This window comes from Olea europaea, unplaced genomic scaffold (genome assembly GCF_002742605.1).
Source record: "Olea europaea var. sylvestris unplaced genomic scaffold, O_europaea_v1 scaffold2027, whole genome shotgun sequence".
Lineage (NCBI taxonomy): Eukaryota > Viridiplantae > Streptophyta > Magnoliopsida > Lamiales > Oleaceae > Olea > Olea europaea.
This window is the reverse complement of record NW_019238167.1, coordinates 147,815-167,906: the sequence shown is the minus strand read 5'-3', so window position 1 is coordinate 167,906 and position 20,092 is coordinate 147,815. Positions and strand designations below refer to the sequence as shown.

Genomic DNA, 20,092 nt, shown 5'->3' with positions numbered 1-20,092 from the left:
TCTCGAAAATTCATTTTGACATTTTAAAAATCAAGTCGAACGGACCCAAAGTAATGATATCAGCAATTTATCATTTTCCAACATGTTATTCCTATTGTTGAAGGAAGTTTTGAATCTCATGAAAGTAGTGACACTAGATATACAAATTTCAATATATCCGTAAACTATTTCCAACTTTATACCAAAAATTGAGGTAAATTTTGCATCAAACTGAAAATAGCCTCCAATTTATTATACCAGAAGTTGCACCAAATGAACAGTATTTTATTTTCTTCGTTCCTAATAATTTATTTATTTTACAACAAAATAAATAAGCTAAATTAATGAAAATATTTAATTCATTAATAATTTTAAAAAAGCACTACAATTAATAGAAATACCACTAAGAGAATATTAAATCATATTATTAAAAAAGAGTGCAATACATTTCGAATCTCAATATCATGATATTACGAAGTCGAACTAGTATTATAATTTAATTCTTATAATTCGTATATTCATCCTACAAATGATCAATTAATGCATTTCAAAGTGCAATATGAGCATTTTTTTATCCTTGATTTGTTTATGACGAGCAATGAATTATTGAGAGAATCGTGTTTATTACATTTTAAAATGTCTCGTGCATTTTTACTTTAGTTCATTCATTCATTAATTATTATATATTAAATGATTAATATTTATTAGAAATGTACATAATAACAATAATATTTTGTTATATGATAAAAGTGTATAACAAAAATGGACACAAATACCTTTAACAAAAATTTGTGAAAAGTGGAAGAGAAGGACAAAAAGGTATTTAACCATTCTGGTGCAAAAAAAATGGTGCAATGGGTTGAAGATGACAAAATGCTCCTGGAATTTCCTCAACAACATCAACAAACCACACTATGGTTTTCCCTTGGAGCTGGCTTCTGGTCCAAGATAATCCTTCGATATGAACAAGCAAACAAAGTCATTAGGGAATGCTAATGGTCTCAAGGCAAAATGGTCCATACGTTTAGTGGTCCCAAGTGATGACTCTGGCATCATGAATGCCGCTGATGAAAAGTAGAAGCTTATCTCCATAATACTCAGAATACACAAGACAAATGAGTTACTTCAAAATTGTAATGGAATTCATCGACTGATTGCGTTGGTCAAAGTGCCAGGTTTTATTCGATTTGTTTTGAATTGGATGAGTGCTTTCTTTTTGTCTATTGCTTCTGTGCCTGTTCGTGAATCTTACAACAGAATGCTTTCACACTATGATTGCTCCAATAGTATATGAAAACAAGGAAGAGGTTAGATCAAACAGTACTACGTTTGGGTCATTCAGTGTTGTTGGTTGAACGACCAATACAGATTATAGTCAAGATCGTGGTAAAATTTGGAACCTCATTCCATTGCACTTAAAAGTCAGTTACTTAGGAGTGTTAAACAATGTGTAGATATACTATAAAGTGATTCCTCGTCATTCTACATCATATTCTATTGTGAACAAGCACGATGAATTCAATACTAGTTGATAGTCTGAATTGTTATTCTATGTATTTCTTATAAATTATGTGTACATACTTAATTCGAGTGAAAAGTAAAGGAGAAAGTCAACGAATGGAAGAATATGGACCATTTGAAAACGGAGGTTCTAGGTTACAAAGTATTTATGCAAAAAAAAAAAAAAGAAAAAAAAAAAGAAGAGTATAAAATCGAAGAAGGTAACATATGGTGCTATTTATATCAGTTTTCGGTATGGGAATAAAATTAGAGGGCTTTGATGGAAAAGCCCAAACCAAATTTTTGCAGGTCCTGAAATTTTCGTGCGTATAAAGTCCGGCGTTTCTCCTAGATTTTATATTCTGTGTAGTGAACGAAACCCTAGCGGGCAAATATGATCATTCCAGTCCGTTGCTTTACTTGTGGAAAGGTAGATAATTCCAACAATTTATCTACTTTAATCTTGATTTTTTTTCAAAAGAAAATATGAACTTTTTCATGGTTTTGCTAGGTAATTGGAAACAAATGGGATACGTACCTTGATTTGCTCCAGGCTGATTACACAGAAGGGTACGTACCTTATGAGTTCTATGGTTGATTTTTTCTTTGTTATTATTCGGAGAATTCTTTTTTTAATTTCGCATACAGTTTTAATTGAGTCTGAGGAATGTGTTTTAATTGACAAACAAAAAACTCAGTTTTGTCTCAAGTTAAGTTACGCTGTTTGTAGAAGTTGTTGCTGGTTGTGTGAAGTATTAAAAGCTTAAAAATTTATTTTCTTAGAAGTCTTGCAAGTTTATGAAGGACCTGAAATTATTACTGATCAGATATATTTTTACTTTTTAAAGTTTCATGCATGTAACAAGCAGCTTCTTAATGAAGTAGTGTACATTTTTTAAGTCTCTTGCTGAATTCTTCAATTCAGAATGAGCTTGGGTGTACAGGATTGGGTATCTTTATTCCTAAATTGATAAAAAATGCCTGTGGATAAAAGTCAAATGACTTGATTCTAGGCATGAACATCCATGTGCTGGATATTCGTAGGTATTGTAATTTCCTCATACAAGGTGATGAAGAATGACAATCAGGACCATTGTAATCGGAAATCTATAATATTGTAGTGCTGTTTTATCAGCAATAATGTACCGTATAAATTAGTCAAATTGGCTGAGATTAAGAACTAAAGAAACATCTAATGTTGAGAAGGCATTTTTTGTTTAGTATTCTGTTACTGTCCACCAATAATAGCTGATAGAGTGACAAAATTCACATGCTTCCAGACATCCGAATTTATTTAGTATATGCCACCCCTTGTCCTCTTGCTGCTCTTTCTGAGTTATATTGGAAATTTGAAATTGGTATACATTGAAAGGATCTTAAATGAGTTGAGTAGGCTGGCAATGACTTGTGTTTAATTGCATAATGATTCAAAGTGGAGCATAAGTTGAGGTAAGCCTAGCATGTCTGAACCCCAGCTATGCTCAGCTTGTTCGATTTGGACACAGCATGGAGGCAGGGTGGGCCATGATGTACCACCCACACCTCGAATATTTTAAATCTGTCAATTCATTTATGTTATAATTTGATGGCTCACTATTTGATTTGTGTAATAAACTGCAAAAGCATCCTTGTAATTGTAGATGCTCAAAATTCTATGGTCTTTATTTTCTGCTGTAGTATCTTTGAGGTAAGATTCATTGGTATTAGAAATTCCATTAGATACTCAAATTCCCAAATCTTGGGATTTTGACAGACTCTGAATCAATCTAGGAGGAAGCACACCTTGCTGTGTAGCAAGTTATTAAGAAGATCGAATCTTCAAAATTAAGGTGATTAAGAAACCATGTTTCCCTCTCTGAGGCTTGAGAGTTTTATCGTAGGATAATGGAGGGAACCTACATTTTATAAGTTGAGAGAAGACACTTTAAGATAAGCTTCAAAGATAGTCATTTTCATCATCGTAGTTTAAAAACTACGTAATTCTCAAATTGAGCGATGGGATTTTAAGTGCATGTTTGGTAGGTGATTCAATTATAATTTAAGCCCCCGTTTGTTTCCCATTTTTTAGTAAGAATGCATTTTGAAATAGTTAAATGATGAAGAATGTGTGGTTAAGAATTAAGAAAAAGTTTTAATTTTACGTGTAATATTATTTTATTGGATAATGTGTGGTTGTAAAGAAGAAAGAGAAAAATGTATTTTGAGAAAAATGGGGAACAAACAAGGGCTAAGAGATAAAGTTGGTGTCCCATAGGGATGTGGGAATAATATGTGTGTGATAGTTGCGGGTCCAATGAAAAATTGTGAATAAAAGTTATATTTGATTATAAGTGCTGTCCACACATATTCTAATACATGATATTTATTAAACAACCGTGTAAGTTTAGTATTTTTGAAATTATTAAATTCCTTAAATAAAATCACGAGGGCCACAAAATATCTTGTACTCAAATTTTGATGGCTTTTTCTTCCCAAATCCTGGACAAAGGTGTAGACCTTTTTGTATTTCGAGGAGGAAAACTACGTGTATGTTTGAGCATTAATACAGTTGCAGGATTGAGTGTGATATTGCTTATCAGCTTTGTAGCTGGTGTTGCATATGCGGGCAGGAATTTGATTTCCTCGAGTGATGCTCCATATCTCTATTTATAAGAATTTGGTTTGATGGAGGTAGTGCTTCTCCACAAACTACAGGTTTGCAGGCTGCGGAATGTGTCTTCTGTCGTTCCTGGGAATGACGACCAACTGAGATGTGAACTGATAATGTATCAGGCTATCAGCTAGGTCCTGATTAGACCAGTGAAATAATGAATAAAGAACCAAGAAACATGGACATTTTCTGTATTTTATTTCTATTTGAACGGAAAAAGCCGCATCAATCCTAATTTACTTGTCATTGTTAGTGAAATATAGGTCACTCTACACTTGTGGTAATTTTGAATTCCAGATCTAATGATAATTTTTTTTTTTTTTTTTATTTTTGTTACAGAGATGCTCTTGATGCATTGGGTTTGGTTCGCTATTGTTGTAGAAGAATGCTGATGACTCATGTTGATCTCATTGAGAAGCTTCTGAACTACAACAGTACTCTCCCTTTCTTTTCTTTTACGTTCTTCATAATTATGTCTCATTTCTCACTTAGACAGCTTTTAAATATCTTTTTATATATTTTTTTTCAAGTTTATGTTAACGTAACCAGATTCCCGTGTAACGTTGTTGGTATTGTTTGTTGTTAAGACTTGGAGTCCATCTTAATAAGGTCAACTTTATTAAGTGGAGAAGTTTAAGATCTTTATAAATTGATATTTATTTCGGTATAAACTGATGTAGGATAATACATCCCTTAACAAACCCCCTCAAGATGGTGGCTCATTTGAGCATACCAATCTTGAAATTAACGGGGTGGCGCTGATATCATGTTAAGACTTAGGGTCCATTTTAATAAGGTTAACTTTATTAAGTGGAGAAGCCCAAGATCTTTATAAATTGGTATTTGTTTCGGTATTAAACCGATGTGGGATAACACATTCCTTAACATTGGTGCTGCACGAAATTCTCCACTCCTACCCCTCCACTCACGTCCCGACTCACTTGTACATAAATGACATTAAGAACACAAATAAGAAAGCACAGTACTGAAGTCTGTATGTTTTGACAATATAGTAACACAATATTAAGAAAGAAAAAGCTTTGTTGCAATACTGCGTCCTAAACATGTCCAAATAACACAATTTGGGGTTCTGCTATGTTATCTGAACTCACATGGCGATTTCTTTTTTTTTTGCAGCTTTGGAGAAATCTGAGGGCAGTTGATGCAGGTTTCTGAGTATGAACTTTGTGTGAAGTGCTCGTCTTTCATGTATCACGTATCATTTTCTCCAAAACATGGCGTCTAAATTTGTAGTTTAAGTTATCTGCAGTCATGAGTATATAACTGGTGTGCTTTTCCAAAGTACCTGTTAAATGGAAATATCTGCTATTTGATTAATACATCATTAAAGCGGCTTTCCATTTTCTTATATAGTATTAATCGGTATGAATAAATCCTTGTGTACAAGGGAAATACAGACCCCTCACATGGGTTGGCCCCATGCTGGGCGCAGTGCAATATAAAATGGCAAAAGAAAATAAATAAATAAATATCCGATCCCATCCATGTGAGACCCTTGAAAAGGGTCTGTAAGAGTTGGGCTTGTACGCCCAGCTCGGTTGTATTAATCGGTATGAATAAATCCTTGTGTACAAGGGAAATACAGACCCCTCACATGGGTTGGCCCCATGCTGGGCGCAGTGCAATAGAAAATGGCAAAAGAAAATAAATAAATAAATATCCGATCCCATCCATGTGAACGCCCAGCTCGGTTGTTGTCGGTACAATGTCAACTTCCTGCACGGCCAAGAAAATGCACTTTCAGGGATATGTTAACCACTTTCAATATGCCTAGGACATTACCACACGGAGCAAACTGTCTTCCGTTGTGAGTGCTCATTGAGACAATAGATTATTCATTTATTTATTATTATTTTTGATGAAGCACATAAAATCGGTGCCACTCAACAAAAATTGGTCAATATCGATGAAAAAAATCCCAAGCAAGCCTCAAGAAGCATTTGAATTTGTTCGAATAATATTTTGGAAGTGTTTCGTTTGACTAGAAAATGTTTTAGAAGAGTATAACATAGAATAGTTCTCTCAAGAAACTCATAAAGAAAAATAATCAAGAGCAAAAGCAGAACCTTGGCAAATGGTTTCATGGTTTCCTTAACATATTATAAACAAATATAATGCTAATATATATACTTCCTGCCACGGGTTAGTGTTTTCTAATTAAACAACTGGAGTCATGCGGGCTTAATTTTGGCAAATCCGAAACATGCGGCATTGACATAATTATTGATATAATAGTTTACATAATGTCATGTGACATTTCATCATTGAATTATTTTAAATATAATTAATTTTTTTATCAATCACATCTTGTCAACTAACATCATGACACTTCATTTGTCAACCACTTTCTGGTCAAAGTATCGTACCAGGGCAGGATTTGGTGATTTGAAGGCTACAGTTACGGCATAACCTGTGTTAGTGCTACCAGATTTCAGTAAAACCTTGGAAGTACAAACTAATGCCCGGGACTTTGTCATTGGAGGCGTGATTATGTAAGAGGGCCACCCGATTGCCTGTGGGAGTCGAAAGCTAAATGATACTGAGCGCGGATAAACGGTGCAAGAGATATAGATGACAAGTATCATGTATTTCCTGCGAGTATGGCGCCATTATCCGTTTGTTCCTACTTTGATATTAAAATGGATAATGTGGCTAAAGGCTACTTTCAGTCGAAAAACAAATTAAGCCCGAAGCAGGCTCGATGGCAAGACTTCCTGGCTGAATTCGACTATGCAAACTCGGGAAGGCGATTTTCGTGGTCGATGCACTTAGCCGAAAAGCCGAGCTTGCTGTTATCAGCTAGGCCATGGGAAATTTGTCGGAGTTGATCAAACGGGGCCTGGAACAACTTTATCGTCTTTTGCAATAATTAGGCTCCCCCACTATCTCAAAACAACTTTGGATGAACCATAAAGCATAAACTGATGTTCCCATATATTTTCGGCCTTCAAAAAGAGTGGTTTAGGTTTTAGATATACGCAGAGAGGGAGTACAAAACCATGTAACTTTATTCATACCAACGTAATTTCATTTACGACACTCATTACTCACATATTAAAAAACTAAGCCAACTAAAAGAGAGGGAAATACGGACAAACAACATGATTTATTATAGAAAACACACAACAGACAGACTAAAACGACCTCAAGTTCCTTCTCCAACTCGACTCTCATGACATCAAGAAGAAGCTATGAAAGGAGTGGTCCCAGTATTGAACAAAGTGGCAGGTGTAGGTGTAGGTGTACTTGGCTCAAACCAGCCAAGCTTCTCAACGAGTATCTTGATTCCATATCCCAGTCCATATGCAGCACCAGAGACAGCAACTGCATTGCCGACATAGTACGAAATTGTTTTGAAGTAATCACCAAAACTTTGGTCCCCTTGACAATAAGCCTTTCCAATTGAAAGAAGAATTATGCATATAAATGAAGCTGCTGCAACTGCTATAATTGTGTAATCATTATTGCCAGTCAGCTTGAATGCCAAGCCGTAAACTCCTGGAGGGATAAGGCCAAACAGAAGGAACGATAGAATGGCGAAAGTGAGATGGAGTAGGAAGTGCTCTTTCCTGCCAATCAATTCTTCGTATCTATCTGTTCGTTCTTTTGAGTCTGATTCTGGAGACGCATTCTTCATGTCCCTCAGCTGCATTGTCACTAAGTTTGAAGTTAAGGGAAAAAAAATAAAATATGTGATTTGGAAAATATTGGACTCAAGTAGGAGCACAAGAAAATACTAAGGAACTCGACAAGATAATCTCGTAATTTCAGAAGAAGGGCTTTCCTCGCAACGAAGGGGTCAAAACAAGAATGCTAATTCTAATGGGCCTTTTAAAGTTATTATCTCAGACCATGCAAGAAATTCCGGCACATAAAGTATTATCCCCGTGTGACAAAGCTTTTTGAGAATGTAAACTGATGGTGAAATGCGTGTTTAAAAAGTAGATCAAATGAAATTTTCTCTTAAAAATAAAGTTTGATCAGCTTATAATCTTAAAAAAAAAATAATAATAATAACTTTTTCAAACAAGGGCGGAATGTTTACGTAATCAATCTTAGCAATGCAGTTCTTTCAAAAACACCACAATTTACTGAAACAATGATGATATAAAATATTATTACTTACATTATGAGCAATAATGAATACTCCACTTATCACATTTGCCAACCCAAGAGCCACAATGTTCACTGCAGCAAGAGTAATGTGTAAAACAAAATGTTAAATTTCTGAAAGATACTGCAGTTAGTAAATGTATGTAGTGAAAGACTGACCTGTGGCAGTTTCAGAAGCCGCTGCAGATGACACTATACTTAAGCTTGTGATTGACTCCACTAAACCTCCATAAACTATGCTCTTTAGAATTTCGATTGATTTTGAACCTGAATTTCCCTTCGGTCGAGTCTCAGTTATATCAACTTCCCAACAAATCCAATCATGATGTGTATAAGGAATATCATGAGTTATTGAATTTCTCCATGGAGGCAAGCCCCCATTTGCCCGCAAAAAGTTACTATATCTGGCTTTCAGCTTTACCTTCGTTCCATCCATAAAGGGTTCCCATTCAACAGACGAATCCAATTCTCTGGGCGAAGTTTGAACAACTTTCCGTCCAGTCATTCCCTGAAGGAATATCACGTCCGAGGCTGTGAGATATTTCCCATAACAGCTCTTGAAACGTATAAAATTTTCAACTCCTTGGACGATTTCTACTTTCCATACCATAGATTTTGACCAAGTAGGAAAATCTTGGATGACAGATTCTTCATCTGGATCGGCTGTTAAATATTTGCCGTGACAGCTCTTAAGTTGGACGGATTTAGCCTTCTTGAAGAATTCCATTGCAGTAACTGTAGAAAAATGATATTTGCTTTCTGTTTGTCCATCCTCCTCGGTGCCTGAAACAAAGGTTATGTGCTGTTTGAATTCCCTTTCTTGATTCTATCTTAGTATAAATGAAACAAATTAAAAGCATCCGTTATATGTTTGATATGTGTCAACCACTTCATCTAAAAGTTTAATCTGTTAGACAGGGCACACATTTAATTATTAAAATCCTATCTTCAGCTTGCCCCTTATATGCATGTTAGATTCATATATTCATTAATTCCCTGGCAAGTTACAAAATTTTTAAATAAGTTGCAACAAAATATCTGGTTCTGGTACCAAACTATAAGCCGATTTACCTGGTTCCTCTCCAACATCAACTTTATAGTCATCTCCTTTTGAGTTAGATCCTCCTGGTGTTGAAACTTTAGAATAATTTCCAAGTTGTCGGGGTTTCTCGATCGTATCAGTTGCAGATCCGTATGGTGGACGAATAGGAGAATTGGTGACAATTGGTGGCTCTTTCTCAGATTCACTCTGATCTTTACCTGCAGAGAACATGTTAAATAAGTAATTTCTTGAGAAATCTTCTAACTATCAATTGACAACAATATATAGTCAATTACATGTAATATCTTTGATATGTGTCAACTACTTTATTTAAAAATTTAATCTGTTAGACAGGACACACATTTAATTATTAAAATCCTATCTTCAGCTTGCCCCTTATATACATGTTAGATTCATATATTCATTAATTCCCTGACAAGTTACAAAATTCAAATAAGTTGTAATAAAATATCCTGGTTCTGGTACCAAACTATAAGTCAATTTACCTGGTTCCTCTCCAACGTCAACTTTATGGTCATCTCCTTTTGAGTTAGATCCTCCTGGTGTTGAAACTTTAGAATAATTTCCAAGTTGTTGGGGTTCCTCGATCGTATCAATTGCAGATCCATATGGTGGACGAACAGGAGAATTGGTGACAATTGGTGGCTCTTTCTCAGATTCACTTTGATCTTTACCTGCAGAGAACATGTTAAATAAGTAATTTCTTGAGAAATCTTCTAATTATCAATTGACAACAATATATAGTCAATTACATGTAATATCTTTGATATGTGTCAACCACTTCATCTAAAAGTTTAATCTGTTAGACAGGGCACACATTTAATTATTAAAATCCTATCTTCAGCTTGCCCCTTATATGCATGTTAGATTCATATATTCATTAATTCCCTGACAAGTTACAAAATTTTCAAATAAGTTGCAACAAACTATCCTGGTTTTGGTACCAAACTATAAGCTGATTTACCTGGTTCCTCTCCAACGTCAACTTTATAGTCATCTCCTTTTGAGTTAGATCCTCCTGGTGTTGAAACTTTAGAATGATTTCCAAGTAGTTGGGGTTCCTCGGTTGTATCAGTTGCAGATCCAAATGGTGGACGAACAAGAGAATTGGTGCCAATTGGTGGCTCTTTCTCAGATTTTCTTAAGCTTAGATCTATGCAAGACGACAACCATATAAGTCGTTCTTTTCTTACTCTATTCACAAATTTAGTTGCTTCCAATCGTTACAAAAGTAAAATAAAAAAATAAAAGGATGTTAGATTAGACAGATGGTTTTCCTTTCATGAGACTTTGGTTTAGTTTCTCAGCAAATTTTATGTTCGCGCAGATTTTCAGAACATAGATTATTTAAGTTATAATGTCTATGGTTAATCGAATGGATATCTGTCTCATGTTTTCTTGATTTTATTTTAGATTTTTATTTTAAAATGACATTCTTATACTGTCTAGTCTGCTCTTCACTAATCATGCACCTTGTAGCATTTTCATGTAAGAAACTCAAAAGCTAACGGATACAAACCTTCAAATATATTCGGGGATCCATCAGATGAACCTGAACTCGGGAAATTGTAGGATGGCAGACGAAAAGAAGCAAAGCCCGACTCTCCATCTTGTCGAGTCTCAATAATATCAACTTCCCAACAAATCCAATCATGATGTATATAAGGAATATCATGAGTTACTGAATTTCTCCACGGAGGCAAGCCCCCATTTGCCCGCAAGAAATTGCCATACCTGGCTTTCAGCTTTACCTTCGTTCCATCCATAAAGGGTTCCCATTCAACAGAAGAATCCAATTCTCTGGGCGAAGTTTGAACTACCTTCTGACCAGTCATTCCCATAAGGAATACCACGTCCAAGGCTGTGAGATATTTCCCATAACAGCTTTTGAAACGTATAAAATTTTCAGCTCCTTCAAAGATTTCGACTGTCCATTCCACTAAATTATATCAAATATTAGCAACCTTTGAGACTTGCAGTTCAAATGTCTTTTTCGACTTTAACAGTTGAATTGTCGATATTTATAGTTAGCATATGATGGAAAAGATTATGAAATAATTTTTATTATTTATTTTTTGGTTAACAATTCTATTATCTATTGTATATTAGATATATTCATAGGTTTTTCTTACAGAAATCAAACATCAAATATGGCATTAATTAGCGTTAATGAGCAATAAATATACCCAAAAAGATATCAACAAGAGTAATTTTGACATTTTGAATAAAAAAAATAAAAAATATTTTTGAGCACCTTTTGAAAAAGTTATAAAAAAATTTGCAATTAATAATGTAGGGACATCTATGCAAAATTCCCTTTTTTTTATCATAGCACACCATAATTATTTACCCTTTATTCATAGTATTGCTTTATAAAGTAAAATTTATTTTCTTTATTCACACATATGAGTTATATTTATAAATTTCAGTTCTATAAATTTTGTTAGCTGCAGATAGAATATTACGAATCAACGTCTATAAAGATAAACCGGTCCATAACAAGGCTCTCTTCAAGGTTCGAGGCTGAGGAGGTACTTAAAAATTTACTCCCCGGTCTACATATACACTGGAAAAAGAATGTTCCTTTAATAACAATATAAGCAAACTTGAAGGAGCATTTTAACGAACTAATATGAAGCTATGATTCAGAACAGTTTTTCTTGGAAACGGAAAATGAAAATGGAAGTGTCAAAACTCAAGAAAATGGTGTGGTCCAGGTGAAAATGGTGTTCAAAAACAAAGAAAATGGTGGGGTCCAGGTGAAATTATCAAATGAAATGGAAATCTTTCTTTTGGGCGTTAGATTGGCCTTTCCCTCGTTATGCTAAGTCAGTAAATATAACAACCACTACACACAGATTTTTTCATGTTTTGCTCTTCAAACTCTCAGAATTGAATGGTCTCTTCATAAATGGAAAGCTGCTTATGCACCACTATCATCCCCCCACCTCACCCCTACAAAGGATTCATATGCTAATGACAGGAACGTTTGTTGGAGGAAAGATGTGTTTACTAACTTGGATTGGTTAAAACTTTTAAGAAGACAATACTAATAAGAAGAGGAAGTGAAAAAAAAAAAAAAAAAAACTTGTATTTCTTGATTTCAAGACTTTATACACTTTTTGGCTTGTTACAAAATGGAGGACACTACCCCTTTATATAGTATTTACAAGAAGTTTCTAATACACACAATTTTCTAGAGATACCTAGACCACACATAAAGATATTTTCCTAGAATTCTCAAGATATTCTTTATAAGACCACATATTTTACTTAGATATTTATAAATTTTTCTAGTAGATATTTATATAAATTTTTCCAGTTAATGTTTCTAGAAATATTAGGCATGTTGGGCCTTTTAATTGATTTGGGCCCATAAGCAAAATCTTTAAGCCCATATTATTTAATCAAAAAATCAAGTTTACTACTCAATATCCCCCCTTAAACTTGATTTTGCTACTCCAAGTAGAGTTCTTAACTTGCGGAACACGTCATGCTTGAGTGGCTTAGTGAGAAAGTCGACGATCTGCTACTGGGAGGTTACATATTTCAGTTGCACTTCTTTCTTTGCAATGCTTTCTCTTATGAAGTGATATTTTGTATCAATCTGCTTGCTTCTATCATGGAATACTGGGTTATTTGCCAATGCCAATACCGATTTGTTATCAACATGGATTTCGGGTTCTTCTTGTGAAACTCCAAGCGTCTTCAACAAGTTTCTAAGTCAAATTGCATGGCAGACACTTGATGTAGCTGCAACATATTCAACTTCACATGTAAATAGTGCTACGATCAATTGCTTCTTTGAGCTCCAGGTGAAAGCTGTGTCACCCAAGTAAAATGATATCCAGTTGTACTCTTTCTATCATCACTGTCTCCGCCCCAGTCATTGTCACTATATCCAATAAGTTTGAATTCATTAGATGATGAATAGACTAAGTCATAATCAAGCGTACCTTTGATGTAGTAAAGAATTCTCTTTACAATTTTCATATGGGTCATGGTAGGTGTCTCCATATAGTGACTGATGAACCCAACTCCAAAAAAGATATGTGGCCTTGTGCATGTCAAATATCTTAGACTTCCAACAATACTTTGAAAGTGTTGGGTTTACTTTTTCACTTTCATCATTCTTCGACAACTTGATTCCGCATTTGATGGGGGTGCATACAGGCTTGCAATCCTCCATATTGAATTTTTTTAGAATTTCTTTCGCATATCCTGCTTGTGAGATAAAGATGCAATCCTCCATTTGCTTTACCTTATTCTAGAAGGTGATTGGTTAGACAGATACACGGCGCAATTAACAGCTTCGGCTCGAAGTTCTTTGGGCAATCTCTTACTTTTGAGCATGCAGCGGACCATGTTAAGAATGAATCTGTTCTTCCTTTCGACTACTCCATTTTGTTGTAGAGAGTATGAAATCGTCAATGGGTGACAAATTCCATTCTCCTCACAATATTTCTCAAACTTTTTGGAGGTGAACTCTCCTCCTCTATCTGATCTCAAGGCTTTTATACTATATCCACTTTCTTTTTCAACAAAATCTTTAAACTTCTTAAAAGTTTCAAAAACTTCCAATTTTTGTTTGAGAAAATAGACCTAAGTCTTTCTACTGAAATCATCAATAAAAAGAATAAAGTAGTTGTTCTTACCGAGAGAGGTTGGATTAATTAGCCCACAAACATCGGAGTGTACAAGTTTTAGCAGCTTTTTAGCTCTTGTAGAAGCTTTTTTTGGAAAACTTTTCCTCGAATACTTTCCAAGTAAGCATCCTTCACATAATTGATTCTCATGATTTATTGGAGGCAAACCTTTCACCATCTTCTTCTTACTCAACAACTTTAAGCCTCCTAAATTAAGATGCCCAAATCTCAAGTGTCAAAACCAAGATAAGTCTTTAAAACAAGCTTTTAAGCATTTAGCAACGTTTGAATACTTAACGCAAATATTCTATTTCTTGTCATAGAGACTTTAGCAATCAAATTTTCTCTTTGATCTCTTATTGAAAGACTATGATCTTTCAAATGAATATCATAGCCCTTCTCTAAGAGTTGTCCAAAACTTAAAATGTTATTCTTTATATTGGACACATAATAGACATTTGAGATAAATTGATGCGTACCATTTTTCAAGCGGATCGAGATTTTACCTTTTCCTTTCACTGGAATTTTGGATTCATTTCCAAAGGTAATGTTGCCGCTTACTGATTAGTCTAGCTCTACGAACATGTTTTTCCTTCCACACATCTGGTTGCTTGTTCCTATATCCAAATACCAAGTGTTATTTTCTTTGCTCTCTTCACCTTTGTAAACCAACAGTAGTGCAGGATCCACTTCACTTTCCTGACAAGCGTAGTTGGCTTTCTCCTCAACTTGATTAGTAATATTTCTACATTCTGAAGCATAATGACCAAGTTTTTGACAATTGTAACATTTAATTTGAGATTAGTCATATCTTGGTCCTTCATTTTGCCTCGTACCTTTTCCTCTTCCACGACCTCTGGTGGAAAATGAGTTTTGTCTTCTTTCCTCATTGTAGAATGCACTTCTTCCTCGATCTTGGCCTCGTCTTCTTCCTCTTTGGCTTCTTCTATTGCCGAATCTTCTTTACCCTCGTTCAAAGTGAGCTTTGTTTGAAGAGTTTGCTCTAATGGCTCTTCTTTCACCTTCTTCTTTAATATTTCCTAATGGGCTTGTAAAGATCCAATGAGTTGATCGGCACTCATACTGTCTAGATCTTTAGATTCCTTAATGGCTACAAATATGTAGTCAAAGTTAGAATCTAAAGACCTAAATATCTTCTCAATTACTCGAGTGTCGTTCAACTTTTCTCCATTCCTCTTTAATTGATTCACAATAGCCAATAATCTAGAGAAGTAATCAGAAATTGATTCCGATTCTTTCATATGTAAAACTTCAAACTCACCTCGAAGTGTTTGGAGTCGAATCTTTTTCACCTTCTCAACTCCTTTGTGGGAGTTTTGCAAGATCTCCCATGCTTCCTTACTTGTAGTAGCACAATTTACTTTCTCGAACATGTCTCCATCTAAGGCTTGATAGATGAGAGTGAGCACATTCTTGTTCTTCTTTCTTGCATCCTTCAAACTATCCCTTTGTGCTTAGGATAGAGCAAACTCGTCTTGTGGCTTCGTGTAATCTTTCTCTACGATCTTCCATGCATCTTGCGACCCGAGCAATGCTTTCATCCTTATACTCTAATTGTCATAGTTATCCGTATTGAGTTGGAGGACTTGAAAAGGAATCGACCCACTTAACATTTTTCACAAAAACCTTAGGGTTCTGATACCAGTTTGTTGGAGGAAAGATGATTTTACTAACTTGGACTAGTTAAGGCTTTTAAGAGGACAACACTAATAGGTAGAAGGAAGTGAAAAAAAATTTGTATTTCTCAACTTCAAAACTTTACACACTTTTTGGCTTGTTATAAAATGGAGGACACTACTCCTTTATATAGTATTTATAAGAAGCTTCTAGTCCATACAAATTTCTAGAGATACCTAGACCGCACATCAAAATATTTTCTTAGAATTCTCTAGATATTCTTTATAAGACCACATATCTTACTTAAATATTTATAGATTTTTTTTAATAGATATTTATATAGATTTTTCTAGATAATATTTTTAGAAATACTAGACATGTTAGGCCTTTTAATTGATTTGGACATATAAGTAAAGTCTTTAAATCCATATTATTTAATCCAAAAATCAAGTTTACTATTCAACAATTATTATTATTATAAGTGAAAAATGTCGTAATTAATTAGGTTTAACGGAGGGAGTATATAAATATGATAGTGATAAAATCACAATCAAGGTTAAACATTTAACCTGCCATATGTTTATTTTATTTATTCCAAGATAATGCAAGACTTTAAGGTATTCTTATCTGTTACTGATACTGATTGAACATTCAGAATATACCTGAAAAGTAGAAGCTTGAGTCAATTATATAGTTTTATATGGAACACGTCACATAGCAACACAATTTTAATAATAATTAAGGATGGTGTGGATAATTTATTTTATTTATATAAAAATTAAACAAATTTTGAATGAGGACACTACATGCACAAACTGTGCAAAAACTTAATTTGAAGAGTTACCACGGACAGACTATTTTCCGTTGAAATAAGTTTACATGCTTAATGACCCCGGGGCATAGTCTAGTGGTGCAAAGGATAGGAGTAAAGTTATCTCACGTCTTGTTGGCAGCTGTAGTGTGAGGGTTCGATTCCCAAGACATGAAATTGGACTCCTTATAGGCGCAGTGTACAGACATCTCTTGTTCTCTGACCTATTGGAGCACATTCTGCGATTTACCTCCCACACAAAGTTCTAAGGGCGGAACGATGGGGGCCTTCAAAATTGGGGTTCAACAAGTTTACATGCTTAAAATTAACGAACATTCAATTATTGATATCTTGAATAATATGATCACTTTACTACACGAATTAAAAATTCTATGATAGTTAGGATTTTCGTTATTTATTTGTCTGAATCAGGAGAGAGACTTTGGATTATAACAAGGTATAAATTCAAGGACGAATTTTTCGTTGATAGGAAGAAATGTTGGAAGGTTAAATGTATGACTGATTTAATTAAATTTATTCAATTTTTATCTATGTTTTATATTTCATTAACATTTAAGAGTTTTAAATTATATTTTAGTTAGTATTTCTTTAGTGAACAAATTAGGAATTTAATTTTGATTAGAACTTTTTAATTTTTTGTCATTATCTAGATTTTAGTTATTATTTATATAATGAGAAATTTTATCTCAATATTGAATTTCTTCCAATTTGTCGGTCCTAAATTGATATTCGTTGGATGCCCAACTTTGCGGTCAAGATAAAAAATTTGGCATTCTTTGTGAAGAATCAATTAATAGTTGATTTCTAAATCCATGGTATAATTTGTGACCAATGTATTTTTAGATCGTTCTTTGTTCATCATTTATTTATCGTTTCACGTTGCACCATTATTTCAACTTATGACAAGTTTGTTTGTTCAGCACAAACGAATTTTCAACAATTGTCTTTTCGAACAAAGACCATTTAGTACATGAATTAAGACGTTTTGTGACCGTTAAAGCTATTAAAGAATGCATTAAAATTAAAATTAGTACAGACTAGATCAAGAAAATTTATGTGACACTCCTTTCTATTTTCCAATTATTATTATTATTATTATTATTTATTTATTTTTACATTTATTTGTTTCTTACTATAATGTTCTACATAAATGTATCATATTCAATACTTGTTGGAAATTTTTTGAGTGAGTTAATTTGAGCTAATTTTTAAGTGGGAATCGAACTTCGAAAATAACGAAACCTGAACATGGCAAACATTTAACATGTAAGAAGAACCATATAAATTTAATCATACAGCCAACATATATTTCATATTCGATGCTCATAAACAACAAGATATTAATCTTAAACACATATCTATGAACTAAAAAAAACTTCAAATTCGACTCTCGTGATACAAGCTAGTTGAAATGGTTCTATGTGGGATATAATGTGCTTGATTCTAATTGTTCTGAGTCGATCTAATTTTAGTCTAAATTAACTCTTGATTAATTTCTAGATTTTTTCATGATTCAAGTTTGTGATCAGGATGGTGGCTTTAAGGAATCGAGAAAGATTAGGATTGAAGTCTAAAATTCGTAATTCCAACGGGTCACTTAATGGAATATGATGTTTGTCCAGCCTCAAAGACAGGGAAAAAAACAGACAGACTGACTGGGTGTTTATTATTTTTATTTTTCAAACAATCCAATCATGTATTGACACGTGTACAAACTATTTTTTATTTTGTTCGTGTAGAATAATTCAAACTGGATCCTATAATCCCATGTAAGATTGTAAATGGATTCTTGTGTTTTCAATGTTGTACAGCTATCATTGCACGTATTGTCATTACACTAATTTCTTGTGTGAGCTCTATTAAAATCACATTTTTGGGAAAAAAGTATTTTGGAATAGTTGTTTTAAAAATGTATGATTAAATTTTTTTTTTAAATATACGTGTAATATTATTTTAGTAGAAAATGTAAATTTTGGATTTACATGTAATATATGGTTGAATTAATGTGTAATATTACTTTGAATTTACGTGTAATATTACGTGGAAGCTTTCTTACGCGCTAATTTCTTTTGACACACGTTACCAAATAACCACTAAACTGAAAAAAATCACTCGTCAAGAAATTGAACACATTTCAGTGTGAAAACAGCAAAAGAAACCCTCGAAAGATTAAGTAAAATCATTATTTAACAAAACAGTCAAAACTATAAAAACTACCGTACACACATAGGGGAAAAAATAATAATAATAATAATAATAATAATTTCACTCTTGTTTATATTTGGCCAGCTAGAATTGGTACTCACGAGAGCCTCCCAAAGCTAATTAGAACCAAGGAAAGCAGCATTTCTGCAGAAAACAAGAATAGAGAAACGATGAGGTTGATTGTTATTGAAATAAAAATAAAAATATAGGATCACAAGAGGGAGCTATGCCCATAGACCTTAATTTCAAAATAAGAAGTAATCTACAAACCTTGTGATTGTTATTGAACTCTGTGTTGTAAGATGTATGCTTCGGCGTTCCAGAGATATTTCCAGGCCCCCTTTTTCTTCCCTTCTTAGCATCTTCGAAAAGTTGAGTAAAATTTTCGGCAGATTGAGGATCATTGTCTTTCCATATGCCGAATTTTGGAACTGCAGCACTTCTTTTAGGCTGCGTTGCCAAGAATAATAGACCATCAGGCTTTTGAAATTACGAATTGGTCTACTACAGAAATGAAACTCTAAGGGAGGCATCAGATAATAAAATCAGGATGAAATTAATTAAACTTACAGTTTCATCTCCCCTAGTAACTGGCCTTAGTCGGGATCTTCCAGGGTTTCCGTGACTACTGTCATATGAGTTCTTTCCTTCCAAAGAAGGAGACCCATTACCTCTCCCAGCAACCTTGTCCTGAGAATGTGGATTAAGTGGTGAAGGTTCAATTTGCCTTGCAGGTCCATTGGACCTTGCTCCACGGCCTCCATAATTGCGAGGAGTTGATTCATTAGAAGATTTCAGAGCCATATTTTCACTTCGAGCTGGAGAATTGCTTGACTGTCGAAAATCAAAATCTTCTCTGCTCAGTCTATTGTCAGGTGTTGGCTTCACTGCTCCTCTTGCAATTGGTTCCTCTGGTCTAGTTCTTATGGGCTTCGATGGAGCAGGAGCTTGAGGAGAAGGATCCATGTTGGGGAACATATCTGGATTCTCTTGCGGGTCATTTGGATTTATCATCTTCCCACCTCTATTTTTCCTTGCATTAGTGAAGACGACAGTGTAAGGAATACTCCCTTCATTTTCCCAGTTACCAAATTTTGGGACGATTGGACGCTGTTTCGACAAGAAGAAGAAATATCATTATGATTGTGAAAACATGATATTTTCCAAACTATGCATAAATCTCAGCACCAAAATTTTAACTATTAACCTGAACAATAAGTATCTAATAATGACAAGCTGATGATTGAATCATTTTCTAATTTGCACATCATCAAGCATTTGCTTGAACAACTTGTTGAGCGAATGACTTTCCATCAAACCCTAACAATTGTACAATTTTCAAAATTAAGTGGCAAAGAAACATGATCCCACCAACTTTTGAACCACTTTCACTAAAAGCTTACATAGTCACATGCAAAAACTAGTTAAAATAGAAACGTAACCGC

General features: G+C 34.1%; 4 protein-coding genes across 6 annotated transcripts; 1 reads left to right on the top strand and 3 right to left on the bottom strand.

Moving 5' to 3' along the window:
* The first annotated feature begins 1,772 nt into the window (after positions 1-1,772).
* Positions 1,773-5,498, top strand: LOC111379720 (DNA-directed RNA polymerases I, II, and III subunit RPABC5). The gene is made up of 4 exons (XM_023003156.1): positions 1,773-1,909; positions 1,991-2,049; positions 4,469-4,563; positions 5,267-5,498. The coding sequence occupies exons 1-4, from the start codon at positions 1,874-1,876 to the stop codon at positions 5,290-5,292; spliced, it is 216 nt and encodes a 71-aa protein (XP_022858924.1). The 5' UTR covers positions 1,773-1,873; the 3' UTR covers positions 5,293-5,498.
* A 1,555-nt stretch (positions 5,499-7,053) lies between these two features.
* On the bottom strand, positions 7,054-10,548 carry LOC111379726 (membrane protein of ER body 1-like). Of its 3 annotated transcripts, none has more exons than XM_023003164.1 (5): positions 10,291-10,548; positions 9,335-9,523; positions 8,423-9,046; positions 8,277-8,338; positions 7,054-7,796 (listed from the first exon to the last, which is right to left on the bottom strand). In XM_023003164.1, exons 3-5 carry the CDS (start codon positions 8,988-8,990, stop codon positions 7,329-7,331), a joined length of 1,098 nt encoding a protein of 365 aa, XP_022858932.1. In that variant the 5' UTR covers positions 8,991-9,046; positions 9,335-9,523; positions 10,291-10,548; the 3' UTR covers positions 7,054-7,328. The 3 variants fall into 3 exon arrangements, with proteins under 3 accessions (XP_022858932.1, XP_022858933.1, XP_022858930.1); XM_023003165.1 differs by lacking the exon at positions 10,291-10,548 and adding an exon at positions 9,812-9,997; XM_023003162.1 differs by lacking the exon at positions 9,335-9,523 and having other exon boundaries at positions 10,291-10,437.
* A 2,570-nt stretch (positions 10,549-13,118) lies between these two features.
* LOC111379715 (uncharacterized mitochondrial protein AtMg00810-like) lies at positions 13,119-13,578 on the bottom strand. The gene is made up of 2 exons (XM_023003152.1): positions 13,283-13,578; positions 13,119-13,221 (listed from the first exon to the last, which is right to left on the bottom strand). Exons 1-2 carry the CDS (start codon positions 13,576-13,578, stop codon positions 13,119-13,121), a joined length of 399 nt encoding a protein of 132 aa, XP_022858920.1.
* Positions 13,579-18,582: 5,004 nt separating this feature from the next.
* On the bottom strand, positions 18,583-19,775 carry LOC111379714 (RPM1-interacting protein 4-like; the record flags this gene model as incomplete). The annotated part of the gene is made up of 3 exons (XM_023003151.1): positions 18,583-18,791; positions 18,918-19,097; positions 19,218-19,775. Coding segments are annotated over 3 exons (762 nt in total), but the record flags the coding sequence as incomplete, so codon positions are not given.
* Positions 19,776-20,092: the final 317 nt, after the last annotated feature.

Excerpts from the sequence above, each read along its gene's own strand:
- LOC111379720 (XM_023003156.1), top strand. The coding sequence starts at position 1,874 with ATGATCATTCCAGTCCGTTGCTTTACTTGTGGAAAG. Across the intron at positions 1,910-1,990 it reads GTTGCTTTACTTGTGGAAAG|GTAATTGGAAACAAATGGGA; the intron begins GTAGATAATTCC and ends TGGTTTTGCTAG. Across the intron at positions 4,564-5,266 it reads GAAGCTTCTGAACTACAACA|CTTTGGAGAAATCTGAGGGC; the intron begins GTACTCTCCCTT and ends TTTTTTTTGCAG.
- LOC111379715 (XM_023003152.1), bottom strand. The coding sequence starts at position 13,578 with ATGGAGGATTGCATCTTTATCTCACAAGCAGGATATGCGAAAGAAATT. Across the intron at positions 13,222-13,282 it reads AATTCTTTACTACATCAAAG|TGACAATGACTGGGGCGGAG; the intron begins GTACGCTTGATT and ends TATTGGATATAG.
- LOC111379726 (XM_023003164.1), bottom strand. The coding sequence starts at position 8,990 with ATGGAATTCTTCAAGAAGGCTAAATCCGTCCAACTTAAGAGCTGTCAC. Across the intron at positions 8,339-8,422 it reads GGCTTCTGAAACTGCCACAG|TGAACATTGTGGCTCTTGGG; the intron begins GTCAGTCTTTCA and ends CTCTTGCTGCAG. Across the intron at positions 7,797-8,276 it reads TATTCATTATTGCTCATAAT|CTGAGGGACATGAAGAATGC; the intron begins GTAAGTAATAAT and ends GTGACAATGCAG.